This window comes from Jaculus jaculus, chromosome 1, assembly GCF_020740685.1.
Source record: "Jaculus jaculus isolate mJacJac1 chromosome 1, mJacJac1.mat.Y.cur, whole genome shotgun sequence".
NCBI classification, from domain to species: Eukaryota; Metazoa; Chordata; class Mammalia; order Rodentia; family Dipodidae; genus Jaculus; species Jaculus jaculus.
In genome coordinates, this window is record NC_059102.1 from 145769210 (window position 1) to 145793545 (window position 24336).

Consider the following 24336-nt stretch of genomic DNA (forward strand, 5'->3'; position numbering starts at 1 on the left):
GAGCCGGCGCCGCCGAGCGAGCCGGGAGGAGAGAGGCGCGAGGACCCGAGCCGCCGGCGCGCCATGGACGCAGGTGAGGGGTCCCCGGGTCGCCGCGCCCCGACCGATGGGGACTCGCGGTCCCCGCACACCCCGCCCACAGCACCCCCATTCCCGGGGACCCGAAGGCTGCGGTGGAAAGTTCAGGAACTCGCGCTGTCCCGCAGGCCCGGGGACTGCAGGGGAAGGGCAGCTGGGGGCGGGGTGGGGTGGGGGGGGCAGCAGGGGTCCGGGCAGCCTTTGCGAGGTGGCTTTGTTCACCCCCTTGGGCCCGGCTGACGACCCTCCCCGAGCTGGAGGAAGGGGCGATCTTGGCCCGGGAGGCAGGCAGAGCCGGACTTAGGAGAGGTAGGGAGATGCGGAGCGACCACGCAGGCCGGATCCCAGCGACGGCTGGGGAGGCGCGCCGGAGCCGGGGCGGGAGGGATGTGCAGCCGAGGCGACACCTGGAGGACCTCACCGCGGCCACACACCCCAGCGGCCGGTCGGGGGCCGAGACCCCCATTTCCGCGCTCGGGAGTCCCAGGCCGGCCGGGAGAGCCTGACCGAGGCTCATCGGACTACCTGCACCTGCGCCAGGACATGCTGGGTCCGCTGTGCTTCCTGGGTCCTCCAAACTTGGGACCCCCACCCCAGACTCAAGGACCCCCCCCCCCGAGATCTGAGAGCATTCCTCCCCCCAGCCCCGCCCCAAGCCAGGCTGGAATGTCTCCGCCGGCTCCAGTGTCCTGAACCCGAGAACCCCAGGCCGAAGCGGGCAGCGCTGCCAGCAGGTTTATTTACTCGGCGGCTCTATCTCCGGGCAATCGGGCCAGGTATTTGCCCTGGCGGGATCCAGGGAAACTGCGGTTTTTGTTATGATAACTGGGTCAGGGGCTCGGCATTCCTGGGACCGAGTCCTCAAGGGACAGACTCCCTCTGCAGTGGCGCTTGACGTATCCCCAGTTCCCTCTCTTGTGTGATGGGGAGGAAAGTGCACTTGGGGAGTTCTACACCTGGAACCAAGCCTGGATACAGGCTCGCTGTTGCTGTTCTAACCGGACGATGGAAAGAGGCCAGAGGGTGAGCTCCAGGCCCCAGGTCCCATATCTGCACCTGCCAGACCAGCTCACCTGGGCTGGTGCGAAGGGGACTGGCAGGCTGGCTGCTGGGGGGTCCCCATTCTTTGTGGTCTGCCTGGTCACTGAAAGAGTCCTCATAAAAAAGTGGACCTCAACGTGCAGTCCTTAAACCAAGTTGTTTTTTTTTTCATTAAAAAAAAAATTATTGAGAGAGAAAGAGGGAGGGAGGGAGGGAGGGAAGGAGAGGGAAAGAACGCGCATTCTAGGCCCTCCAGCCTCTGCAAACAGACTCCAGATGCATGCACCACTTTGTGCATATGGCGTACTTGGGTCCTGGGAAATCGAACGTGGGTCCTTCGGCTTTGCAGGCAAGCACCTTAACCACTAAGTCATCTCTCCAGCCTAAGTTTTTTTTTTGTTTTTATGTCCCCCCCCCCACCCCCGTAGGGTCTTACTCTACCCAGGCTGACCTGGAATTCACTATGTTGTCTCAGGGTGGCCTTGAACTTACGGCGATCCTCCTTCCTCTGTCTCCCAAATGCTAATGCTAGGATTAAAGGCGGGCACCAGCAAAGAAAGAATGAACGCAACAGGGCCTCTAGCTGCTGCAAACAAACTCCAGGTGCAGGTGCTACCCTGTGCATCTGGCTTTATGTGGGTACTGGGGACTCATACTCCAGTCATTAGGCTTGTCAGGCAAGCACCTTAACCGCTGAATCATCTCTCCAGCCCAAACCAAGTTTTAATTTCTTGTCTCTTAAAAATTTTTGTTTGTATGTTTGGGTGTGTGTGTTAGGGTTGCTTGCTGCTGCAAATTGATGCCTGTCAGGCTTTTTGGGGGGTTGCTGAGGGCTTGAACCCAGCCCCCACCAGTGTTTCTATCCCCCACTTTCACTTCTTCCTTTTTTTTTTTTTCTTTTAAAAAATTTTCTATGAGAGAGACAATTGGCACGCCAGGGCCTCCAGCCACTGCAATAGAACTCCAAACATGTGGGCAATCTTGTGTGCATGTGTGACCTTTTGTTTGCATCATCTTGTGTGTCTGGCTTATGTGGAATCTGGAGAGTCGAACGTGAGTCCTTAGGCTTCATAGGCAAGTGCCTTAATCACTATGCCATCTCTCCAGCCCTCTTTTTTTGGTGTGTGTGTATGAAATATGTGTGGTGTAAATGCCTGGTGCCTTGTGTTTTAAACTTTTTTACTGACAACTTTCTTTTTAATTTTTACTTATTGGTGGGGGGGGGGGGGGCAGGTAGAGCATCCCAGGGCTTCCAGTTGCTGCAAACAAATTCCAGATGCATGTGCCACCTTGTGCATCTGGCTTACGTGGGTCTTAAGTAATTGAACCCTAGGTCCTTTGGCTTTGTGGGCAAACACCTTAGCCATTCAGCCATCTCTCCAGCCCTTAATAACTTTCTTAAATATAAATTATGTCTATAATTCCATCCTACCACCCTCCCACAAACCTCCCCTCTACTGAATCTACTGAATTCCTTCTTTTTTTCCAACTAGTCTCTCTCTCTCTCTTTTTTTTGGTTTTTCAAGGTGCTATCTCACTCTAGCCCAGGGGAACTGGAATTCACTATGTAGTCTCAGGGTGGCCTTGAACTCACAGCAATCCTCAGTTTCCCAAGGGCTAAAATGCATCACCACACCTGGCTTTTTCTATTCTGATGTCATTTTTCTCCCTCCTCCTATTATGCAGGTCTTGTGTAGGTAGCATCAGCCACTGTGAGGTCATGGATGCAATGTATGGCAAAGCAGTTCTCCCGTCCTTTGGCTCTTACATTCTTTCTGTTACCTCTCCCGCAATGTCCTTGGAGGGTGTGATAGAGATGCTTCACTTAGCAGGAATGGTGGCTCATGCCTTTAATCCCAGCACTTGGGAAGCAGAGGTAAGAGGATCATTGTGAGTTTGAGGCTAGCCTGAGACCACACAGTGAATTCTAGGTCAGCCTGGACTAGAGCTACTCTACCTTGGAAGAGGGGGGGGGGGAGAGGAAGGGAGGGAGGGAGGGATCTCAGTGCTGAACACTCCACTGTCACTTCTCAGCACTTTGGTGAGTTTTGAGTTTTGCCTTCTGTCTTTTCTTTTAGTTGTTGTTGTTGCTTTTGGTTTTTCAAGGTAGGGTCTCCCTCTAGCCCAGGCTGACCTGGAATTCACTATGTAGTCTCAGGGTGGCCTCGAACTCATGGCAATCCTCCTACCTCTGCCTCCTGAGTGCTGGGATTAAAGGCATGTACCACCATGCCTGGTCCTTCACAAGTTTCTTTTTTTTTTTAAATTAATTAATTAATTTATTTATTTGAGAGCGACAGACACAGAGAGAAAGACAGATAGAGGGAGAGAGAGAGAATGGGCGCGCCAGGGCTTCCAGCCTCTGCAAACGAACTCCAGACGCGTGCACCCCCTTGTGCATCTGGCTAACGTGGGACCTGGGGAACCGAGCCTCGAACCGGGGTCCTTAGGCTTCACAGGCAAGTGCTTAACCGCTAAGCCATCTCTCCAGCCCCTTCACAAGTTTCTTAATGCTTTGACTATGAGGTATCTAAGTACACACTGCACATAGTTGACACATGCATTTTGGTCAGTTTTGAAATATCACACAAGCTAACGTTTACGCTAGGTCAGGACTAATGAAACACCACCCTAGCTTCCTTTGTCCTGGCAATTCCTCCTTCATCCTGGTCTTTATCCACCACTATCTTCACTCTAGATCACATTTTCATCACATTTTCTTTCTTTCTTTCTTTTTCTTTTTTCTTTTTGAGGTAGGGTTTTGCTCTAGTACTGACTGACCTGGAATTCACTATGTCGTTCCAGGGTGGCTTTGGACTCACAGTGATCCTCCTACCTCTGCCTCCCAAGTGCTGGGATTAAAGGCATGTGTCACCACACTCAGCTAGGTCACATTTTCTAGGCTTTTTGAAAATGGAGTCCTGGCTCAAAGTTCCCTGTGGCAGCTTTCTGTGGTGTGGTATGGGTGATTTTGAGATTCAACCATGCTGTGTGCTTTCAGTTCATTCCTTTTATTGTGAAGCAATCCCATCACACCCTACTGCTGCATTACAAATTCCCTCTAAACGTGAAGCTTAAAACAAGCCATTTTTACTTGGAGCCGGGACTCAGGAGTTTCGCTACGGCTCATTTCTCATGAGGCACATTGGTCATCTCAAGACTCAAGAGGGCCTGTGGTGACACATGCCTGTACTCCAAACACTCAGGGGACAGAGAGGAAGACAGAGAGTTCAGAGCTAGCCTGGGCTCTGTAGCTAGACCATCAAAAACCAAACCACAGGCTGGAGAGATGGCTTAGCAGTTAAGTGCTTGCCTGTGAAGCCTAAGGACCCGGTTCAAGGCTTGATTCCCCAGGACCCACGTTAGCCAGATGCACAAGGGGGTGCATGCATCTGGAGTTTGTTTGCAGTGGCTGGAAGCCCTGGCACGCCCATTCTCTCTCTCTCTATCTGCCTCTTTCTCTCTCTGTGTCACTCCCAAATAAAAATGAACAAAAATTTAAAAAAAAACAAACCCATAAGCCAGGCGTGGTGGCACATGTCTTTAGTCCCAGCACTTGGGAGGCAGAGGTAGGAGGACCGCCTGTGAGTTCAAGGTCACCCTGAGACTATCAAGTGAATTCCAGGTCAGCCTGAGATAGAGCAAAATCCTACCTTGAAAAACAAACCAAAAAAAAAAAAAAGAGGGAAACAAAACAAAAAAACCAAACCACAGAAACATGAAATTTATTAGGGCAGAAGATCTTGCTTCCAATCTCACTGCCTGGCTTTTGGCTGTAGGCCATTGGCTGGTTTCAGTTCTTTGGCATCCTAGGCCTGAGGCCCCTGCAGGGGGACTTCGCACAGTATGGTGCCTTTGCTTCCTCTTAGGGAGACACTGAGACAGTAGGAGAGCAAGTGAGAAGCCACATACCTTTATTTTATTTGCATGCATGCATGCCACTGTAAATAAATACCCATACCGTGTTTTTTTTTTTTTTTTTTTTTATTAGGTGGGTGGCTGGGGAATTGAAAATTGAACCCTAGGATCTGGGGAGATGGTTCAATGGTAAAAGGTGCTTGTTTGTAAAGCTGGGAACCCAGGTTCAACTCCTCAGTACCTATATAAAGCCAGATGTACAAAGCAGCGCTTGTGTCTGGAGTTCTATTACTACAGCAAGAGGCCCTGGGCACGCTCTCGCTTGCGCGCCCGCCCGCCCTCTCTCTCTCTCTCTCTCTCTCTCTCTCTCTCTCTCGATATAAAAGGCAATATGTAAAGAAAGAAATAAAGAATATAAATTGAACCTGGGCCAACAGATTTTGCAAGCCAAGTGACTTTAATCAATCTCAGCAGTGACATCCCATGTCTCTTGCTATGTTCTCTTCATGGTGTATTGGTCATCCATTTCTAAGCGTCCAGGTATCCTTGCCTTGCCCGGTCAGACCTTTGCCACTCTCCACCTCCAACTGACCCTCTGCATTCCTCCCCAGCCAGAGAGACACTGTTGTAAAGCTCTTTCTTGCAAACGGTGACAGCGTCCACTCGGTTAGAGCTCGTGGCAGGCTCTTGCCCAGACTGGGAAGCGGAGGGCCCAGCTCTGGTGCCACTCGGCTGGGGGAAACAGCACCCCAGATGCGCGCGGGGATCAGCCTGGGTGCTCTAAGGCTTCACATCCCTGCCATTTCTGCCCTAGATCCGGACACGAAACGGGGCGACGGCTCTGCAGCCCCAGAAGACCCGCGGAGTCCCGAGCACCCTGCAGCCGCTGAGGACCCCCAGAGCGCTGCGCGCCCCGAGCTCCCGCAGCTCCCGCGCCGCCCGCAGCTCCTGGATGAGGACGCGGGGCCCGGCGAGGACGAGGCCGCGGCGGCCGCTGAGGACGGCGAACGGGATCCAGGGAACCCCGCGCTCATACCGGGCGAGCCTGGGCCCAAGGCGGCGGGTGGCGCGATGCCCCCCATCGGGTTCGTAGGTGAACCTCCGCCCTACGCGCCGCCAGACCCCAAAGCCGTGGCGCTGCTCTACCCGCCCTTCCCGCAGGTGCCCGTGCTTTTCCAGCCCGCACCCGCGCCCTCGCCCGCCGCGCTCTACCCGCCGCCACCCGGCCCGCTCTTCCCGCCGCCCACCGCCGCCGGAGCCGCCTTCCCCTTCCCTGCGGTGAGCGCTGGGCAGCCGGGTCTGCCGGGCGGTCATCCTGGTGCCTCTGGGATGGACGGGGTTGAGTGTGGTGCTTTGGTGCCTGAGGGGAAGGTCCCTGGAGGTGATGGCCTGACACGGGGGTCTCATGTAGCCCAAGCTGGCCTTGAATTCGTTGTGTTGCAAAGGATGGCCTTGAGCTCCTCCTCCCTCTATCTCCAGCAACTATATTCACTTTCCTTTGTTCCCTCCCTCATTCCCCTTCCCCTCCCCCTCTTTCAGACAGGGTCTCACTCTAGCTCAGGCTGACCTGGAATTCACTATGTAGACTTAGGGTGGCCTCGAACTCACAGTGATCCTCCTACCTCTGACTTCCAAGTGCTGGGATTAAAGGCACGCACACGCTTTTAATCCCACATTTGGGAGCTAGAGAGGTAGGAGGATTGACTTGAGTTGGAGGCCAGCCTGAGACTACATAGTGAATTCCATGTCAGCCTGGACTAGAGCGAGACCCTACCTTGAAAAACCTAAACAAACAAAAACAGGAAAAAAGAAAAATAAAATAAGGGGTCTAGGAGATGGCTCAGTGGGTTAGAGAGCTTGCTGTGTAAACATGACAATTTGAGTTTGATCCCAGCATCCGAATAAAAAGCAGGGCATGGCCCAATGCTGAGAGGAGAGGGGTTGAGACAGGAGGCTCACTGGGGCTCTCTGGTCAGCCAGTCTAGTGGAAAAACAGGGAGCACCGGGTTCTGTGAGAGATTCTGTCTTGGGAAGATCGAGTGCAAGATCAATAGAGCAGTCCTGAAGACCTGTGGTCTCCACTCCTGTGCGTCTGCACATACACATACACACACCAAAGAAAGAAGAGAAAAGGCAAGGCAAGGCAAGGAAAAAGGCTTCCTGTGGAGAAGAGGTTAGAGGTCCCCAGGAGGTGTGGGGGCTGGGACCCGTCCTAGGCAGGGCAGGGTGTACTGGGTGGACCTGAGGGGCTTTATTGGGGCTGGGGAATGAGTGTCTGCTCTCTTGAAAGGGACTGTAGAGACAGGGTGACCATCCATGGATCCTCACCGGGGTGGCTTTGTCCCAGCAGTACAGCAGCCCCGTGGTGGCTGGGCCGACGCCCACTGTGGAGCATAGGCCACTGCCCAAGGACTTCATGATGGAGTCGGTGCTGGTGACCCTGTTCTGCTGCCTGCTAACCGGGCTTATCGCCATCGTGTACTCCCACGAGGTAGGGGATGGGCCGGCCCGGCCAGCCTCAGGCAGCATGTGGCTTCTGCCAGCAACAGGGTGGGACTGGGGAACTCCTGCCCACTGGCGAAGCTTACTCATTATTGTTTGGGTGCCTACTTCTCTGTCCTTTCAATGACCCTGCCCTTCAAATTCATCCTAGAAAGTTCTGAAATAACAAACGTATTATTTACCTTTAGTAAATAGTTATAAAACAAAAAAGGTTTCGTCAACAATAGGTGGGCATAGAGTGTGCACATCTATCCAGCCAACTCAGCTGTCCTTCTGTCCAATTACCTGGTTGCATTGGTACCTATTCACCAACCATCCTGGTAGCAGGCATGTGTCCATGACTATATCATCCACTCACCCTCAATACTGCTAGCATGAATTTCTACGTGACTCTATCATTACGCTCCATCCAGCTAGCACACACGTGTTCATGATTCTGTCATCCCCTCCATCCAGCTAGCACACACGTGTTCATGACTCTGTCATCACCCTCCATCCAGCTAGCACACACGTGTTCATGACTCTGTCATCACCCTCCATCCAGCTAGCACACACGTGTTCATGACTCTGTCATCACCCTCCATCCAGCTAGCACACACGTGTTCATGACTCTGTCATCCTCCTCCATCCAGCTAGAACACACGTGTTCATGACTCTGTCATCTCCCTCCATCCAGCTAGCACACACGTGATCATGACTCTGTCATCACCCTCCATCCAGCTGGAAAACACACGTGTTCATGACTCTGTCTTCCCCTCCATCCAGCTAGCACACACGTGTTCCTGACTCTGTCATCACCCTCCATCCAGCTAGCACACACGTGTTCCTGACTCTGTCATCCCCTCCATCCAGCTAGCACACACGTGTACATGACTCTGTTATCCCCTCCATCCAGCTAGCACACATGTGTTCATGACTCTGTCATCCCCTCCATCCAGCTAGCACACACGTCTTCATGACTCTGTCATCCTCCTCCATCCAGCTAGCACACACGTGTCCATGACTCTGTTATCCCCCTCCATCCAGCTAGCACACACGTGTCCATGACTCTGTCATCCCTCCATCCAGCTGGCACACACGTGTCCATGACTCTGTCATCCCCTCCATCCAGCTAGCACACACGTGTCCATGACTCTGTCATCCCGTCCATCCAGCTAGCACACACATGTCCATGACTCTGTCATCCCCTCCATCCAGCTAGCACACACGTGTTCATGACTCTGTCATCCCCTCCATCCAGCTAGCACACACGTGTCCATGACTCTGTCATCCTCTTCCATCCAGCTAGCACACACGTGTCCATGACTCTGTTATCCCCCTCCATCCAGCTAGCACACACATGTCCATGACTCTGTCATCCCCTCCATCCAGCTAGCACACATGAGTCTATGACTCTGTCATCCCTCTATCCAGCTAGCACACACGTGTCCATGACTCTGTCATCCCCTCCATCCAGCTAGCACACACGTGTCCATGACTCTGTCATCCTCCTCCATCCAGCTAGCACACACGTGTCCATGACTCTGTCATCCCCTCCATCCAGCTAGCACACACGTGTCTATGACTCTGTCATCCCTCCATCCAGCTAGCACACACGTGTCCATGACGCTGTCATCCCCTCGATCCAGCTAGCACACACGTGTCCATGACTCTGTCATCCCCTCGATCCAGCTAGCACACACGTGTCCATGACTCTGTCATCCCCTCCATCCAGCTAGCACACACGTGTCCATGACTCTGTCATCCCCTCCATCCAGCTAGCACACACGTGTCCATGACTCTGTCATCCCCTCCATCCAGCTAGCACACACGTGTCCATGACTCTGTAATCTCCTCCATCCAGCTAGCACACACGTGTTCATGACTCTGTCATCCTCCTCCATCCAGCTAGCACACATGTGTTCATGACTCTGTCATCCCCTCCATCCAGCTAGCACACATGTGTCCATGACTCTGTCATCCCCTCCATCCAGGTAGCACACACGTGTCCATGACTCTGTTATCACCCTCCATCCAGCTAGCACACACGTGTCCATGACTCTGTCTTCCCCCTCCATCCAGCTAGCACACACGTGTCCATGACTCTGTTATCACCCACCATCCAGCTAGCACACACGTGTTCATGACTCTGTCATCACCCTCCATTCAGCTAGCACACACGTGTTCATGACTCTGTCATCCCCTCCATCCAGCTAGCACACACGTGTCCATGACTCTGTCATCCCCTCCATCCAGCTAGCACACATGTGTTCATGACTCTGTTATCCCCCTCCATCCAGCTAGCACACACATGTCCATGACTCTGTCATCCCCTCCATCCAGCTAGCACACACGTGTCCATGACTCTGTCATCCCCTCCATCCAGCTAGCACACATGTGTTCATGACTCTGTCATCCCTTCCATCCAGCTAGCACACATGTGTTCATGACTCTGTCATCCCCTCCATCCAGCTAGTACACACGTGTCCATGACTCTGTCATCCCCTCCATCCAGCTAGCACACATGTGTTCATGACTCTGTCATCCCCTCCATCCAGCTAGCACACATGTGTTCATGACTCTGTCATCCCCTCCATCCAGCTAGCACACACGTGTCCATGACTCTGTTATCACCCTCCATCCAGCTGGAAAACACACGTGTTCATGACTCTGTCTTCCCCTCCATCCAGCTAGCACACACGTGTCCATGACTCTGTCATCACCCTCCATCCAGGTAGCACACACATGTTCATGACTCTGTCATCCCCTCCATCCAGCTAGCACACACGTGTTCATGACTCTGTCATCCCCTCCATCCAGCTAGCACACACGTGTTCATGACTCTGTAATCACCCTCCATCCAGCTAGCACACACGTGTTCATGACTCTGTCATCCCCTCCATCCAGCTAGCACACACGTGTTCATGACTCTGTCATCCCCTCCATCCAGCTAGCACACACGTGTTCATGACTCTGTAATCACCCTCCATCCAGCTAGCACACACGTGTTCCTGACTCTGTCATCCCCTCATCCAGCTAGCACACACGTGTCCATGACTCTGTCATCTCCCTCCATCCTGCTAGCACACACGCGTCCATGACTCTGTCATCACCCTCCATCCAGCTAGCACACACGTGTTCATGACTCTGTCATCCCCTCCATCCAGCTAGCACACACGTGTCCATGACTCTGTCATCCCCTCCATCCAGCTAGCACACATGTGTTCATGACTCTGTCATCCCATCCATCCAGCTAGCACACACGTGTCCATGACTCTGTCATCCCCTCCATCCAGCTAGCACACACGTCTTCATGACTCTGTCATCACCCTCCATCCAGCTAGCACACACGTGTCCATGACTCTGTCATCCCTTCCATCCAGCTAGCACACACGTGTCCATGACTCTGTCATCACCCTCCATCCAGGTAGCACACACATGTTCATGACTCTGTCATCCCCTCCATCCAGCTAGCACACATGTGTTCATGACTCTGTCATCCCCTCCATCCAGCTAGCACACACGTGTTCATGACTCTGTAATCACCCTCCATCCAGCTAGCACACACGTGTTCATGACTCTGTCATCCCCTCCGTCCAGCTAGCACACACGTGTTCATGACTCTGTCATCCCCTCCATCCAGCTAGCACACACGTGTCCATGACTCTGTCATCCCCTCCATCCAGCTAGCACACATGTGTTCATGACTCTGTCATCCCCTCCATCCAGCTAGCACACACGTGTTCATGACTCTGTCATCCCCTCCATCCAGCTAGCACACACGTGTCCATGACTCTGTCATCCCCTCCATCCAGCTAGCACACACGTGTTCATGACTCTGTCATCCTCCATCCAACTAGCACACACGTGTTCATGACTCTGTCATCCCTTCCATCCAGCTAGCACACATGTGTTCATGACTCTGTCATCCCCTCCATCCAGCTAGCACACACGTGTCCATGACTCTGTCATCCCCTCCATCCAGCTAGCACACACGTGTTCATGACTCTGTCATCCTCCATCCAGCTAGCACACACGTGTTCATGACTCTGTCATCCCTTCCATCCAGCTAGCACACATGTGTTCATGACTCTGTCATCCCCTCCATCCAGCTAGCACACACGTGTCCATGACTCTGTCATCCCCTCCATCCAGCTAGCACACACGTGTTCATGACTCTGTCATCCCCTCCATCCAGCTAGCACACACGTGTTCATGACTCTGTCATCCCTTCCATCCAGCTAGCACACATGTGTTCATGACTCTGTCATCCCCTCCATCCAGCTAGCACACACGTGTCCATGACTCTGTCATCCCCTCCATCCAGCTAGCACACACGTGTTCCTGACTCTGTCATCCCCTCCATCCAGCTAGCACACACGTGTCCATGACTCTGTCATCTCCCTCCATCCTGCTAGCACACACGCGTCCATGACTCTGTCATCACCCTCCATCCAGCTAGCACACACGTGTTCATGACTCTGTCATCCCCTCCATCCAGCTAGCACACATGTGTTCATGACTCTGTCATCTCCCTCCATCCAGCTAGCACACACGTGTTCATGACTCTGTCATCCCCTCCATCCAGCTAGCACACATGTGTCCATGACTCTGTCATCCCCCTCCATCCAGCTAGTACACACGTGTTCATGACTCTGTCATCCCCTCCATCCAGCTAGCACACACGTGTCCATGACTCTGTCATCCCCTCCATCCAGCTAGCACACACGTGTCCATGACTCTGTCATCCCCTCCATCCAGCTAGCACACATGTGTTCATGACTCTGTCATCCCCTCCATCCAGCTAGCACACATGTGTTCATGACTCTGTCATCTCCCTCCATCCAGCTAGCACACACGTGTTCATGACTCTGTCATCCCCTCCATCCAGCTAGCACACATGTGTTCATGACTCTGTCATCCCCTCCATCCAGCTAGCACACACGTGTCCATGACTCTGTCATCCCCTCCATTCAGCTAGCACACATGTGTTCATGACTCTGTCATCCCCTCCATTCAGCTAGCACACACGTGTCCATGACTCTGTCATCCCCTCCATCCAGCTAGCACACACGTGTCCATGACTCTGTCATCACCCTCCATCCAGGTAGCACACACATGTTCATGACTCTGTCATCCCCTCCATCCAGCTAGCACACACGTGTTCATGACTCTGTCATCCCCTCCATCCAGCTAGCACACACGTGTTCATGACTCTGTAATCACCCTCCATCCAGCTAGCACACACGTGTTCATGACTCTGTAATCACCCTCCATCCAGCTAGCACACACGTGTTCCTGACTCTGTCATCACCCTCCATCCAGGTAGCACACACATGTTCATGACTCTGTCATCCCCTCCATCCAGCTAGCACACACGTGTTCATGACTCTGTCATCCCCTCCATCCAGCTAGCACACACATGTTCATGACTCTGTCATCCCCTCCATCCAGCTAGCACACACGTGTTCATGACTCTGTAATCACCCTCCATCCAGCTAGCACACACGTGTTCCTGACTCTGTCATCCCCTCATCCAGCTAGCACACACGTGTCCATGACTCTGTCATCTCCCTCCATCCTGCTAGCACACACGCGTCCATGACTCTGTCATCACCCTCCATCCAGCTAGCACACACGTGTTCATGACTCTGTCATCCCCTCCATCCAGCTAGCACACACGTGTCCATGACTCTGTCATCCCCTCCATCCAGCTAGCACACATGTGTTCATGACTCTGTCATCCCATCCATCCAGCTAGCACACACGTGTCCATGACTCTGTCATCCCCTCCATCCAGCTAGCACACACGTCTTCATGACTCTGTCATCACCCTCCATCCAGCTAGCACACACGTGTCCATGACTCTGTCATCCCATCCATCCAGCTAGCACACACGTGTCCATGACTCTGTCATCACCCTCCATCCAGGTAGCACACACATGTTCATGACTCTGTCATCCCCTCCATCCAGCTAGCACACATGTGTTCATGACTCTGTCATCCTCTCCATCCAGCTAGCACACACGTGTTCATGACTCTGTAATCACCCTCCATCCAGCTAGCACACACGTGTTCATGACTCTGTCATCCCCTCCGTCCAGCTAGCACACACGTGTTCATGACTCTGTCATCCCCTCCATCCAGCTAGCACACACGTGTCCATGACTCTGTCATCCCCTCCATCCAGCTAGCACACATGTGTTCATGACTCTGTCATCCCATCCATCCAGCTAGCACACACGTGTCCATGACTCTGTCATCCCCTCCATCCAGCTAGCACACACGTCTTCATGACTCTGTCATCACCCTCCATCCAGCTAGCACACACGTGTCCATGACTCTGTCATCCCATCCATCCAGCTAGCACACACGTGTCCATGACTCTGTCATCACCCTCCATCCAGGTAGCACACACATGTTCATGACTCTGTCATCCCCTCCATCCAGCTAGCACACATGTGTTCATGACTCTGTCATCCCCTCCATCCAGCTAGCACACACGTGTTCATGACTCTGTAATCACCCTCCATCCAGCTAGCACACACGTGTTCATGACTCTGTCATCCCCTCCATCCAGCTAGCACACACGTGTCCATGACTCTGTCATCCCCTCCATCCAGCTAGCACACATGTGTTCATGACTCTGTCATCCCCTCCATCCAGCTAGCACACATGTGTTCATGACTCTGTCATCCCCTCCATCCAGCTAGCACACACGTGTTCATGACTCTGTAATCACCCTCCATCCAGCTAGCACACACGTGTTCATGACTCTGTCATCCCCTCCGTCCAGCTAGCACACACGTGTTCATGACTCTGTCATCCCCTCCATCCAGCTAGCACACACGTGTCCATGACTCTGTCATCCCCTCCATCCAGCTAGCACACATGTGTTCATGACTCTGTCATCCCCTCCATCCAGCTAGCACACATGTGTTCATGACTCTGTCATCCCCTCCATCCAGCTAGCACACACGTGTCCATGACTCTGTCATCCCCTCCATCCAGCTAGCACACACGTGTTCATGACTCTGTCATCCTCCATCCAACTAGCACACACGTGTTCATGACTCTGTCATCCCTTCCATCCAGCTAGCACACATGTGTTCATGACTCTGTCATCCCCTCCATCCAGCTAGCACACACGTGTCCATGACTCTGTCATCCCCTCCATCCAGCTAGCACACACGTTTTCATGACTCTGTCATCCTCCATCCAGCTAGCACACACGTGTTCATGACTCTGTCATCCCTTCCATCCAGCTAGCACACATGTGTTCATGACTCTGTCATCCCCTCCATCCAGCTAGCACACACGTGTCCATGACTCTGTCATCCCCTCCATCCAGCTAGCACACACGTGTTCATGACTCTGTCATCCCCTCCATCCAGCTAGCACACACGTGTTCATGACTCTGTCATCCCTTCCATCCAGCTAGCACACATGTGTTCATGACTCTGTCATCCCCTCCATCCAGCTAGCACACACGTGTCCATGACTCTGTCATCCCCTCCATCCAGCTAGCACACACGTGTTCCTGACTCTGTCATCCCCTCCATCCAGCTAGCACACACGTGTCCATGACTCTGTCATCTCCCTCCATCCTGCTAGCACAAACGCGTCCATGACTCTGTCATCACCCTCCATCCAGCTAGCACACACGTGTTCATGACTCTGTCATCCCCTCCATCCAGCTAGCACACATGTGTTCATGACTCTGTCATCTCCCTCCATCCAGCTAGCACACACGTGTTCATGACTCTGTCATCCCCTCCATCCAGCTAGCACACATGTGTCCATGACTCTGTCATCCCCCTCCATCCAGCTAGTACACACGTGTTCATGACTCTGTCATCCCCTCCATCCAGCTAGCACACACGTGTCCATGACTCTGTCATCCCCTCCATCCAGCTAGCACACACGTGTCCATGACTCTGTCATCCCCTCCATCCAGCTAGCACACATGTGTTCATGACTCTGTCATCCCCTCCATCCAGCTAGCACACATGTGTTCATGACTCTGTCATCTCCCTCCATCCAGCTAGCACACACGTGTTCATGACTCTGTCATCCCCTCCATCCAGCTAGCACACATGTGTTCATGACTCTGTCATCCCCTCCATCCAGCTAGCACACACGTGTCCATGACTCTGTCATCCCCTCCATTCAGCTAGCACACATGTGTTCATGACTCTGTCATCCCCTCCATTCAGCTAGCACACACGTGTCCATGACTCTGTCATCCCCTCCATCCAGCTAGCACACACGTGTCCATGACTCTGTCATCACCCTCCATCCAGGTAGCACACACATGTTCATGACTCTGTCATCCCCTCCATCCAGCTAGCACACACGTGTTCATGACTCTGTCATCCCCTCCATCCAGCTAGCACACACGTGTTCATGACTCTGTAATCACCCTCCATCCAGCTAGCACACACGTGTTCATGACTCTGTAATCACCCTCCATCCAGCTAGCACACACGTGTTCCTGACTCTGTCATCACCCTCCATCCAGGTAGCACACACATGTTCATGACTCTGTCATCCCCTCCATCCAGCTAGCACACACGTGTTCATGACTCTGTCATCCCCTCCATCCAGCTAGCACACACATGTTCATGACTCTGTCATCCCCTCCATCCAGCTAGCACACACGTGTTCATGACTCTGTAATCACCCTCCATCCAGCTAGCACACACGTGTTCCTGACTCTGTCATCCCCTCATCCAGCTAGCACACACGTGTCCATGACTCTGTCATCTCCCTCCATCCTGCTAGCACACACGCGTCCATGACTCTGTCATCACCCTCCATCCAGCTAGCACACACGTGTTCATGACTCTGTCATCCCCTCCATCCAGCTAGCACACACGTGTCCATGACTCTGTCATCCCCTCCATCCAGCTAGCACACATGTGTTCATGACTCTGTCATCCCATCCATCCAGCTAGCACACACGTGTCCATGACTCTGTCATCCCCTCCATCCAGCTAGCACACACGTCTTCATGACTCTGTCATCACCCTCCATCCAGCTAGCACACACGTGTCCATGACTCTGTCATCCCATCCATCCAGCTAGCACACACGTGTCCATGACTCTGTCATCACCCTCCATCCAGGTAGCACACACATGTTCATGACTCTGTCATCCCCTCCATCCAGCTAGCACACATGTGTTCATGACTCTGTCATCCTCTCCATCCAGCTAGCACACACGTGTTCATGACTCTGTAATCACCCTCCATCCAGCTAGCACACACGTGTTCATGACTCTGTCATCCCCTCCGTCCAGCTAGCACACACGTGTTCATGACTCTGTCATCCCCTCCATCCAGCTAGCACACACGTGTCCATGACTCTGTCATCCCCTCCATCCAGCTAGCACACATGTGTTCATGACTCTGTCATCCCATCCATCCAGCTAGCACACACGTGTCCATGACTCTGTCATCCCCTCCATCCAGCTAGCACACACGTCTTCATGACTCTGTCATCACCCTCCATCCAGCTAGCACACACGTGTCCATGACTCTGTCATCCCATCCATCCAGCTAGCACACACGTGTCCATGACTCTGTCATCACCCTCCATCCAGGTAGCACACACATGTTCATGACTCTGTCATCCCCTCCATCCAGCTAGCACACATGTGTTCATGACTCTGTCATCCCCTCCATCCAGCTAGCACACACGTGTTCATGACTCTGTCATCCTCCATCCAGCTAGCACACACGTGTTCATGACTCTGTCATCCCCTCCATCCAGCTAGCACACACGTGTCCATGACTCTGTCATCCCCTCCATCCAGCTAGCACACATGTGTTCATGACTCTGTCATCCCCTCCATCCAGCTAGCACACATGTGTACATGACTCTGTCATCCCCTCCATCCAGCTAGCACACACGTGTCCATGACTCTGTCATCCCCTCCATCCAGCTAGCACACACGTTTTCATGACTCTGTCATCCTCCATCCAGCTAGCACACACGTGTTCATGACTCTGTCATCCCTTCCATCCAGCTAGCACACATGTGTTCATGACTCTGTCATCCCCTCCATCCAGCTAGCACACACGTGTCCATGACTCTGTCATCCCCTCCATCCAGCTAGCACACACGTGTTCATGACTCTGTCATCCTCCATCCAGCTAGCACACACGTGTTCATGACTCTGTCATCCCCTTCCATCCAGCTAGCACACATGTGTTCATGACTCTGTCATCCCCTCCATCCAGCTAGCACACACGTGTCCATGACTCTGTCATCCCCTCCATCCAGCTAGCACACACGTGTCCATGACTCTGTCATCCCCTCCATCCAGCTAGCACACACGTGTTCATGACTCTGTCATCCCCCTCCATCCAGCTAGCACACACGTGTTCCTGACTCTGTCATCCCCCTCCATCCTGCTAGCACACACGCGTCCATGACTCTGTCATCACCCTCCATCCAGCTAGCACACACGTGTTCATGACTCTGTCATCCCCTCCATCCAGCTAGCACACATGTGTTCATGACTCTGTCATCTCCCTCCATCCAGCTAGCACACACGTGTTCATGACTCTGTCATCCCCCTCCATCCTGCTAGCACACACGCGTCCATGACTCTGTCATCACCCTCCATCCAGCTAGCACACACGTGTTCATGACTCTGTCATCCCCTCCATCCAGCTAGCACACATGTGTTCATGACTCTGTCATCTCCCTCCATCCAGCTAGCACACACGTGTTCATGACTCTGTCATCCCCTCCATCCAGCTAGCACACACGTGTTCATGACTCTGTAATCACCCTCCATCCAGCTAGCACACACGTGTTCCTGACTCTGTCATCCCCTCATCCAGCTAGCACACACGTGTCCATGACTCTGTCATCTCCCTCCATCCTGCTAGCACACACGCGTCCATGACTCTGTCATCACCCTCCATCCAGCTAGCACACACGTGTTCATGACTCTGTCATCCCCTCCATCCAGCTAGCACACACGTGTCCATGACTCTGTCATCCCCTCCATCCAGCTAGCACACATGTGTTCATGACTCTGTCATCCCATCCATCCAGCTAGCACACACGTGTCCATGACTCTGTCATCACCCTCCATCCAGCTAGCACACACGTGTCCATGACTCTGTCATCCCCTCCATCCAGCTAGCACACACGTGTCCATGACTCTGTCATCACCCTCCATCCAGGTAGCACACACATGTTCATGACTCTGTCATCCCCTCCATCCAGCTAGCACACATGTGTTCATGACTCTGTCATCCCCTCCATCCAGCTAGCACACACGTGTTCATGACTCTGTAATCACCCTCCATCCAGCTAGCACACACGTGTTCATGACTCTGTCATCCCCTCCGTCCAGCTAGCACACACGTGTTCATGACTCTGTCATCCCCTCCATCCAGCTAGCACACACGTGTCCATGACTCTGTCATCCCCTCCATCCAGCTAGCACACATGTGTTCATGACTCTGTCATCCCCTCCATCCAGCTAGCACACATGTGTTCATGACTCTGTCATCCCCTCCATCCAGCTAGCACACACGTGTCCATGACTCTGTCATCCCCTCCATCCAGCTAGCACACACGTGTTCATGACTCTGTCATCCTCCATCCAGCTAGCACACACGTGTTCATGACTCTGTCATCCCTTCCATCCAGCTAGCACACATGTGTTCATGACTCTGTCATCCCCTCCATCCAGCTAGCACACACGTGTCCATGACTCTGTCATCCCCTCCATCCAGCTAGCACACACGTTTTCATGACTCTGTCATCCCTCCATCCAGCTAGCACACACGTGTTCATGACTCTGTCATCCCTTCCATCCAGCTAGCACACATGTGTTCATGACTCTGTCATCCCCTCCATCCAGCTAGCACACACGTGTCCATGACTCTGTCATCCCCTCCATCCAGCTAGCACACACGTGTCCATGACTCTGTCATCCCCTCCATCCAGCTAGCACACACGTGTTCATGACTCTGTCATCCCCCTCCATCCAGCTAGCACACACGTGTTCATGACTCTGTCATCCCCTCCATCCAGCTAGCACACACATGTCCATGACTCTGTCATCCCCTCCATCCAGCTAGCACACACGTGTCCATGACTCTGTCATCACCCTCCATCCAGGTAGCACACACATGTTCATGACTCTGTCATCCCCTCCATCCAGCTAGCACACATGTGTTCATGACTCTGTCATCCCCTCCATCCAGCTAGCACACACGTGTTCATGACTCTGTAATCACCCTCCATCCAGCTAGCACACACGTGTTCATGACTCTGTCATCCCCTCCGTCCAGCTAGCACACACGTGTTCATGACTCTGTCATCCCCTCCATCCAGCTAGCACACACGTGTCCATGACTCTGTCATCCCCTCCATCCAGCTAGCACACATGTGTTCATGACTCTGTCATCCCCTCCATCCAGCTAGCACACATGTGTTCATGACTCTGTCATCCCCTCCATCCAGCTAGCACACACGTGTCCATGACTCTGTCATCCCCTCCATCCAGCTAGCACACACGTGTTCATGACTCTGTCATCCTCCATCCAGCTAGCACACACGTGTTCATGACTCTGTCATCCCTTCCATCCAGCTAGCACACATGTGTTCATGACTCTGTCATCCCCTCCATCCAGCTAGCACACATGTGTCCATGACTCTGTCATCCCCTCCATCCAGCTAGCACACACGTTTTCATGACTCTGTCATCCTCCATCCAGCTAGCACACACGTGTTCATGACTCTGTCATCCCTTCCATCCAGCTAGCACACATGTGTTCATGACTCTGTCATCCCCTCCATCCAGCTAGCACACACGTGTCCATGACTCTGTCATCCCCTCCATCCAGCTAGCACACACGTCTTCATGACTCTGTCATCCCCTCCATCCAGCTAGCAACACGTGTCCATGACTCTGTCATCCCCTCCATCCAGCTAGCACACACGTGTTCATGACTCTGTCATCCCCCTCCATCCAGCTAGCACACACGTGTTCATGACTCTGTCATCCCCTCCATCCAGCTAGCACACACATGTCCATGACTCTGTCATCCCCTCCATCCAGCTAGCACACACGTGTCCATGACTCTGTCATCCCCTCCATCCAGCTAGCACACACGTGTTCCTGACTCTGTCATCCCCTCCATCCAGCTAGCACACACGTGTCCATGACTCTGTCATCTCCCTCCATCCTGCTAGCACACACGCGTCCATGACTCTGTCATCACCCTCCATCCAGCTAGCACACACGTGTTCATGACTCTGTCATCCCCTCCATCCAGCTAGCACACATGTGTTCATGACTCTGTCATCTCCCTCCATCCAGCTAGCACACACGTGTTCATGACTCTGTCATCCCCTCCATCCAGCTAGCACACATGTGTCCATGACTCTGTCATCCCCCTCCATCCAGCTAGTACACACGTGTTCATGACTCTGTCATCCCCTCCATCCAGCTAGCACACACGTGTCCATGACTCTGTCATCCCCTCCATCCAGCTAGCACACATGTGTTCATGACTCTGTCATCCCCTCCATCCAGCTAGCACACATGTGTTCATGACTCTGTCATCTCCCTCCATCCAGCTAGCACACACGTGTTCATGACTCTGTCATCCCCTCCATCCAGCTAGCACACATGTGTTCATGACTCTGTCATCCCCTCCATCCAGCTAGCACACACGTGTCCATGACTCTGTCATCCCCTCCATTCAGCTAGCACACATGTGTTCATGACTCTGTCATCCCCTCCATTCAGCTAGCACACACGTGTCCATGACTCTGTCATCCCCTCCATCCAGCTAGCACACACGTGTCCATGACTCTGTCATCCCCTCCATCCAGCTAGCACACACGCGTCCATGACTCTGTCATCACCCTCCATCCTGTAGCACGCTCGCGTTAATGAATATCCGTCTGCCTACTCACCCTGTTCACAGCCTTCTATAATCCCACCTCCTCCCTTTTCTCTAGCCTTCATTTCCTCCCTTCATTTGTCTTCTCTATCTTCCTCCCTCTGCCTCTGTTTTCTTCTTTTTCTTCTTCTTCTTTTTTTTGGTTTTACAAGGTAGGGTCTCACTCTCGCCCAGGCTGACCTGGAATTCACCCTGTATTCTCAGGGTGGCCTCGAACTCATGGTGATCCTCCTACCTCTGCTTCCTGAGTGCTGGATTAAATGTGTGTGCCACCACGTCTGGCTGTTCTGTTTTCATGTTTTTATTTTCACACCTTTTCATCTCCTCTCATTCACCTTCCTTCCTCCCTTCTTTCTTCCCATTCTCCTTTATTGACCACATGCCTGGCACAGGGTCAAGCTTCAAGGGCTCTGTGATGCTGGTGTGATGACACTGACCTTCTGATAGAAGAAGGCAAGGCCCCTCTCTGGGTGGTGGCTTGTGATCACAGGCCTTGCTTGGTTGGTCAGACCTCTCCTTTGGGTCATCAAAAGCCAGGCTTATGGAGAATTAGCAGCTGTGTGGACAGCTGAGAGGTGGGATTGTGAATTCTGGCTAACCCATTAGTTGACCCTGGGCAGGTCACTTAAGTTGGCTGACCCTTTGTTTTGTCACTGGTAAAGTGGGGAATAATGATCCCATCTGAGCACTGCTGTAAGGTGGCAGAAAGGGAGGCTGGGAGCATGTGTCAGTGCCAACAGTGATGTCCACTATCCCTCCTGCCCTCCTATGAGCTATGGGCCTGGTGGGCTACTGACCTTCCTGGGGTGTGAGTTTTCTGGTGGGAAGCAGGGGCCTGGCTCCAAGGGCATGGTGGGAGGGAGACAGCAAGGTTCCTGGTCTTGCCTTCACAACCTGGCCCATCTCATTACAGACCCGTGCAGCCCTGGGCAGGGGTGACCTGGCCCAGGCGGAGGAGGCCTCGCGGAAGGCCCGCTCGCTTGTGCTCTTCAGCCTGCTCTTCGGGGTCTTTGTGTCCACCAGCTGGGTCATCTATGTGGTGGTGGCACTCTACCTCCCCTGAAGGGGTCACTGGCCAGGCTGCTCCCTTCCTGTGGACTCTGATCCCCACTGTGGCCAACTGCTGTCTACAGGGGTAAAGGCAAGAGCGAACGATGCGGCCTGCAGCAGGCTATGTTTGAGCCTTGAGCCCCACTGAGCCCTCAGGTGGATCCTAATCTGAGAGACGGGCTCCCAGCAGAACCCCCAGTCTTCCTGGAACCTCTGCCTTCACCTTTACCTCTGGGATCACAACCACCAGGGGACTGACATGCTCATTATCTTCAGAATTGTCTGAAGGACATGGCCAGTTCCGGGATTGGCTGCCAATGTGCACACTCCCTGGAAAGAGTTGAGAGGAACACAGCTCCTCTCTTCCCAGTTCTCTTGCCCATGCTGAGAGAAATCAAATCAGCCAGCAGGAAGCAACACAGCATGCTGTGTGTAACCTGCCATTGCTACTGTGGAGGAATACTTTGGCTTTCTTGCTTCTCCCATCTGTGTGCAGCAGAACCACAGTCTGAGTGGCCCTGGGCACACAGGCCCCAAAATGGGTTGGCCGAGTCTCCATTTGGGAAAGACTGCCCTGACTAGAGAGCATTCAGAGCCCAGGCCCTTCCCGCCCACATGGCCACACGCCTACTACAGAGAGATACACAGGTACCCTCACGGTCCTGAGAAAGGCCTTCCATTTTCACAGGATTCACATCTGTTTGCAGAGAGAGAGAGAGGGAGAAAGAGAGAGAGAGAGAGAGAGAGACAGAGAGAGAGAGAGAGAGAGAGAGCGCGCGCGCACGCCAGCGAGGGAGGGAGGGAGGGAGGGAGGAGGAAGGGCTGAGCTGAACCCTCGAGGCTGGGCGGCTCCGATGGAAGCTGGGGCTTTCTGGTGGCTGCCCGGTGCCGCTCACAGCCCTCTGTGGCAGGTGCTGAAGAAAGGCCCAGCCTGCTCTCCTCCAAGTGGCAGAGACTGGACATCAGTAAGGAAAGGCTTGGAGTTCTGCCACACAAGGACGGTCTGGAATCGGGAACTTGAGCACCAAAATGCATGATCGCCACAGGGGAAGGAAGTGTCTTGAAGGATTGGTAAATGACAAAGTGGCACTTGATAGCACACAACAGCCATGCTGCTCTCACCAGACTCCTGAATGGGTCGCACACCGTGGAATATCATCTAGACGGTCGCCCCTTAGAGGACCTCATGAAAATGCAGACACTCGGTGGGTCAGGGTGCCAGCTGAGCAAGCACGAGGGCCCGAGGTTGATCCCCAGCAACCCATATGAAAAACTAGGTGGGGCCACACATACCTGTAACCCCACTGCTGAGGGGCACAAACAGCATCATTGCGGCTCACCAGTCACCTAGTCTCGCTGAGAGGCAGCCCCTGGTTCAGTCAAGGACATAAGGCTGATATGTGCACACTCGCAGATGTGTGCGCAGGTGCGCCCACGCAGCGTGGTTCTTTGTAGCAGTGTGGGTCCTGCAGCTCTGAAGTCCTGCATGTCTGGCGGGCTCCCTGCTGCCGCAGGACACCGAAGGTGGAGATTACCAAGCTTGCCACCGCACTCACCCCAGGCCCATATCACCAGCGCCAGTGTCCCTAACTCAGCACTTGTGGGATTCCAGCTAATGTAAGAAACACAGCTGGGCGTGGTGGCGCACGCCTTTAATCCCAGCACTTGGGAGGCAGAAGTAGGTGGATCGCCGAGAGTTCAAGGCCAGCCTGAGACAACAGTGAATTCCAGGTCAGTCTGGGCGAGAGTGAGTCCCTACCTCGAAAAAGCAAAAAAAAAGAAAGAAAGAAAGAAAGAAAGAAAGAAGGAAGGAAGGAAGGAAGGAAGGAAGGAAGGAAGGAAGGAAGGAAAGGAAGGAAGGAAGGAAGGAAGGAAGGAAGGAAGGAAGG

At 53.3% G+C, this 24336-nt stretch overlaps 1 protein-coding gene across 1 annotated transcript; it reads left to right on the top strand.

The window, feature by feature from the left end:
- Window positions 1-1083: 1083 nt before the first annotated feature.
- Prrt1b (proline rich transmembrane protein 1B) lies at window positions 1084-23209 on the top strand. Its single transcript, XM_045133281.1, has 5 exons — window positions 1084-1101; window positions 4899-4968; window positions 5792-6255; window positions 7328-7468; window positions 22311-23209. Exons 1-5 carry the CDS (start codon window positions 1084-1086, stop codon window positions 22458-22460), a joined length of 843 nt encoding a protein of 280 aa, XP_044989216.1. The 3' UTR covers window positions 22461-23209.
- Window positions 23210-24336: the final 1127 nt, after the last annotated feature.

Bases quoted from the DNA above. Each gene is read 5' to 3' on its own strand.
- Prrt1b (XM_045133281.1), top strand. The intron at 4,969-5,791 runs GTGCCTTTGCTT...TTTCTGCCCTAG, and splicing joins GGGGGACTTCGCACAGTATG to ATCCGGACACGAAACGGGGC. The intron at 7,469-22,310 runs GTAGGGGATGGG...ATCTCATTACAG, and splicing joins CCATCGTGTACTCCCACGAG to ACCCGTGCAGCCCTGGGCAG.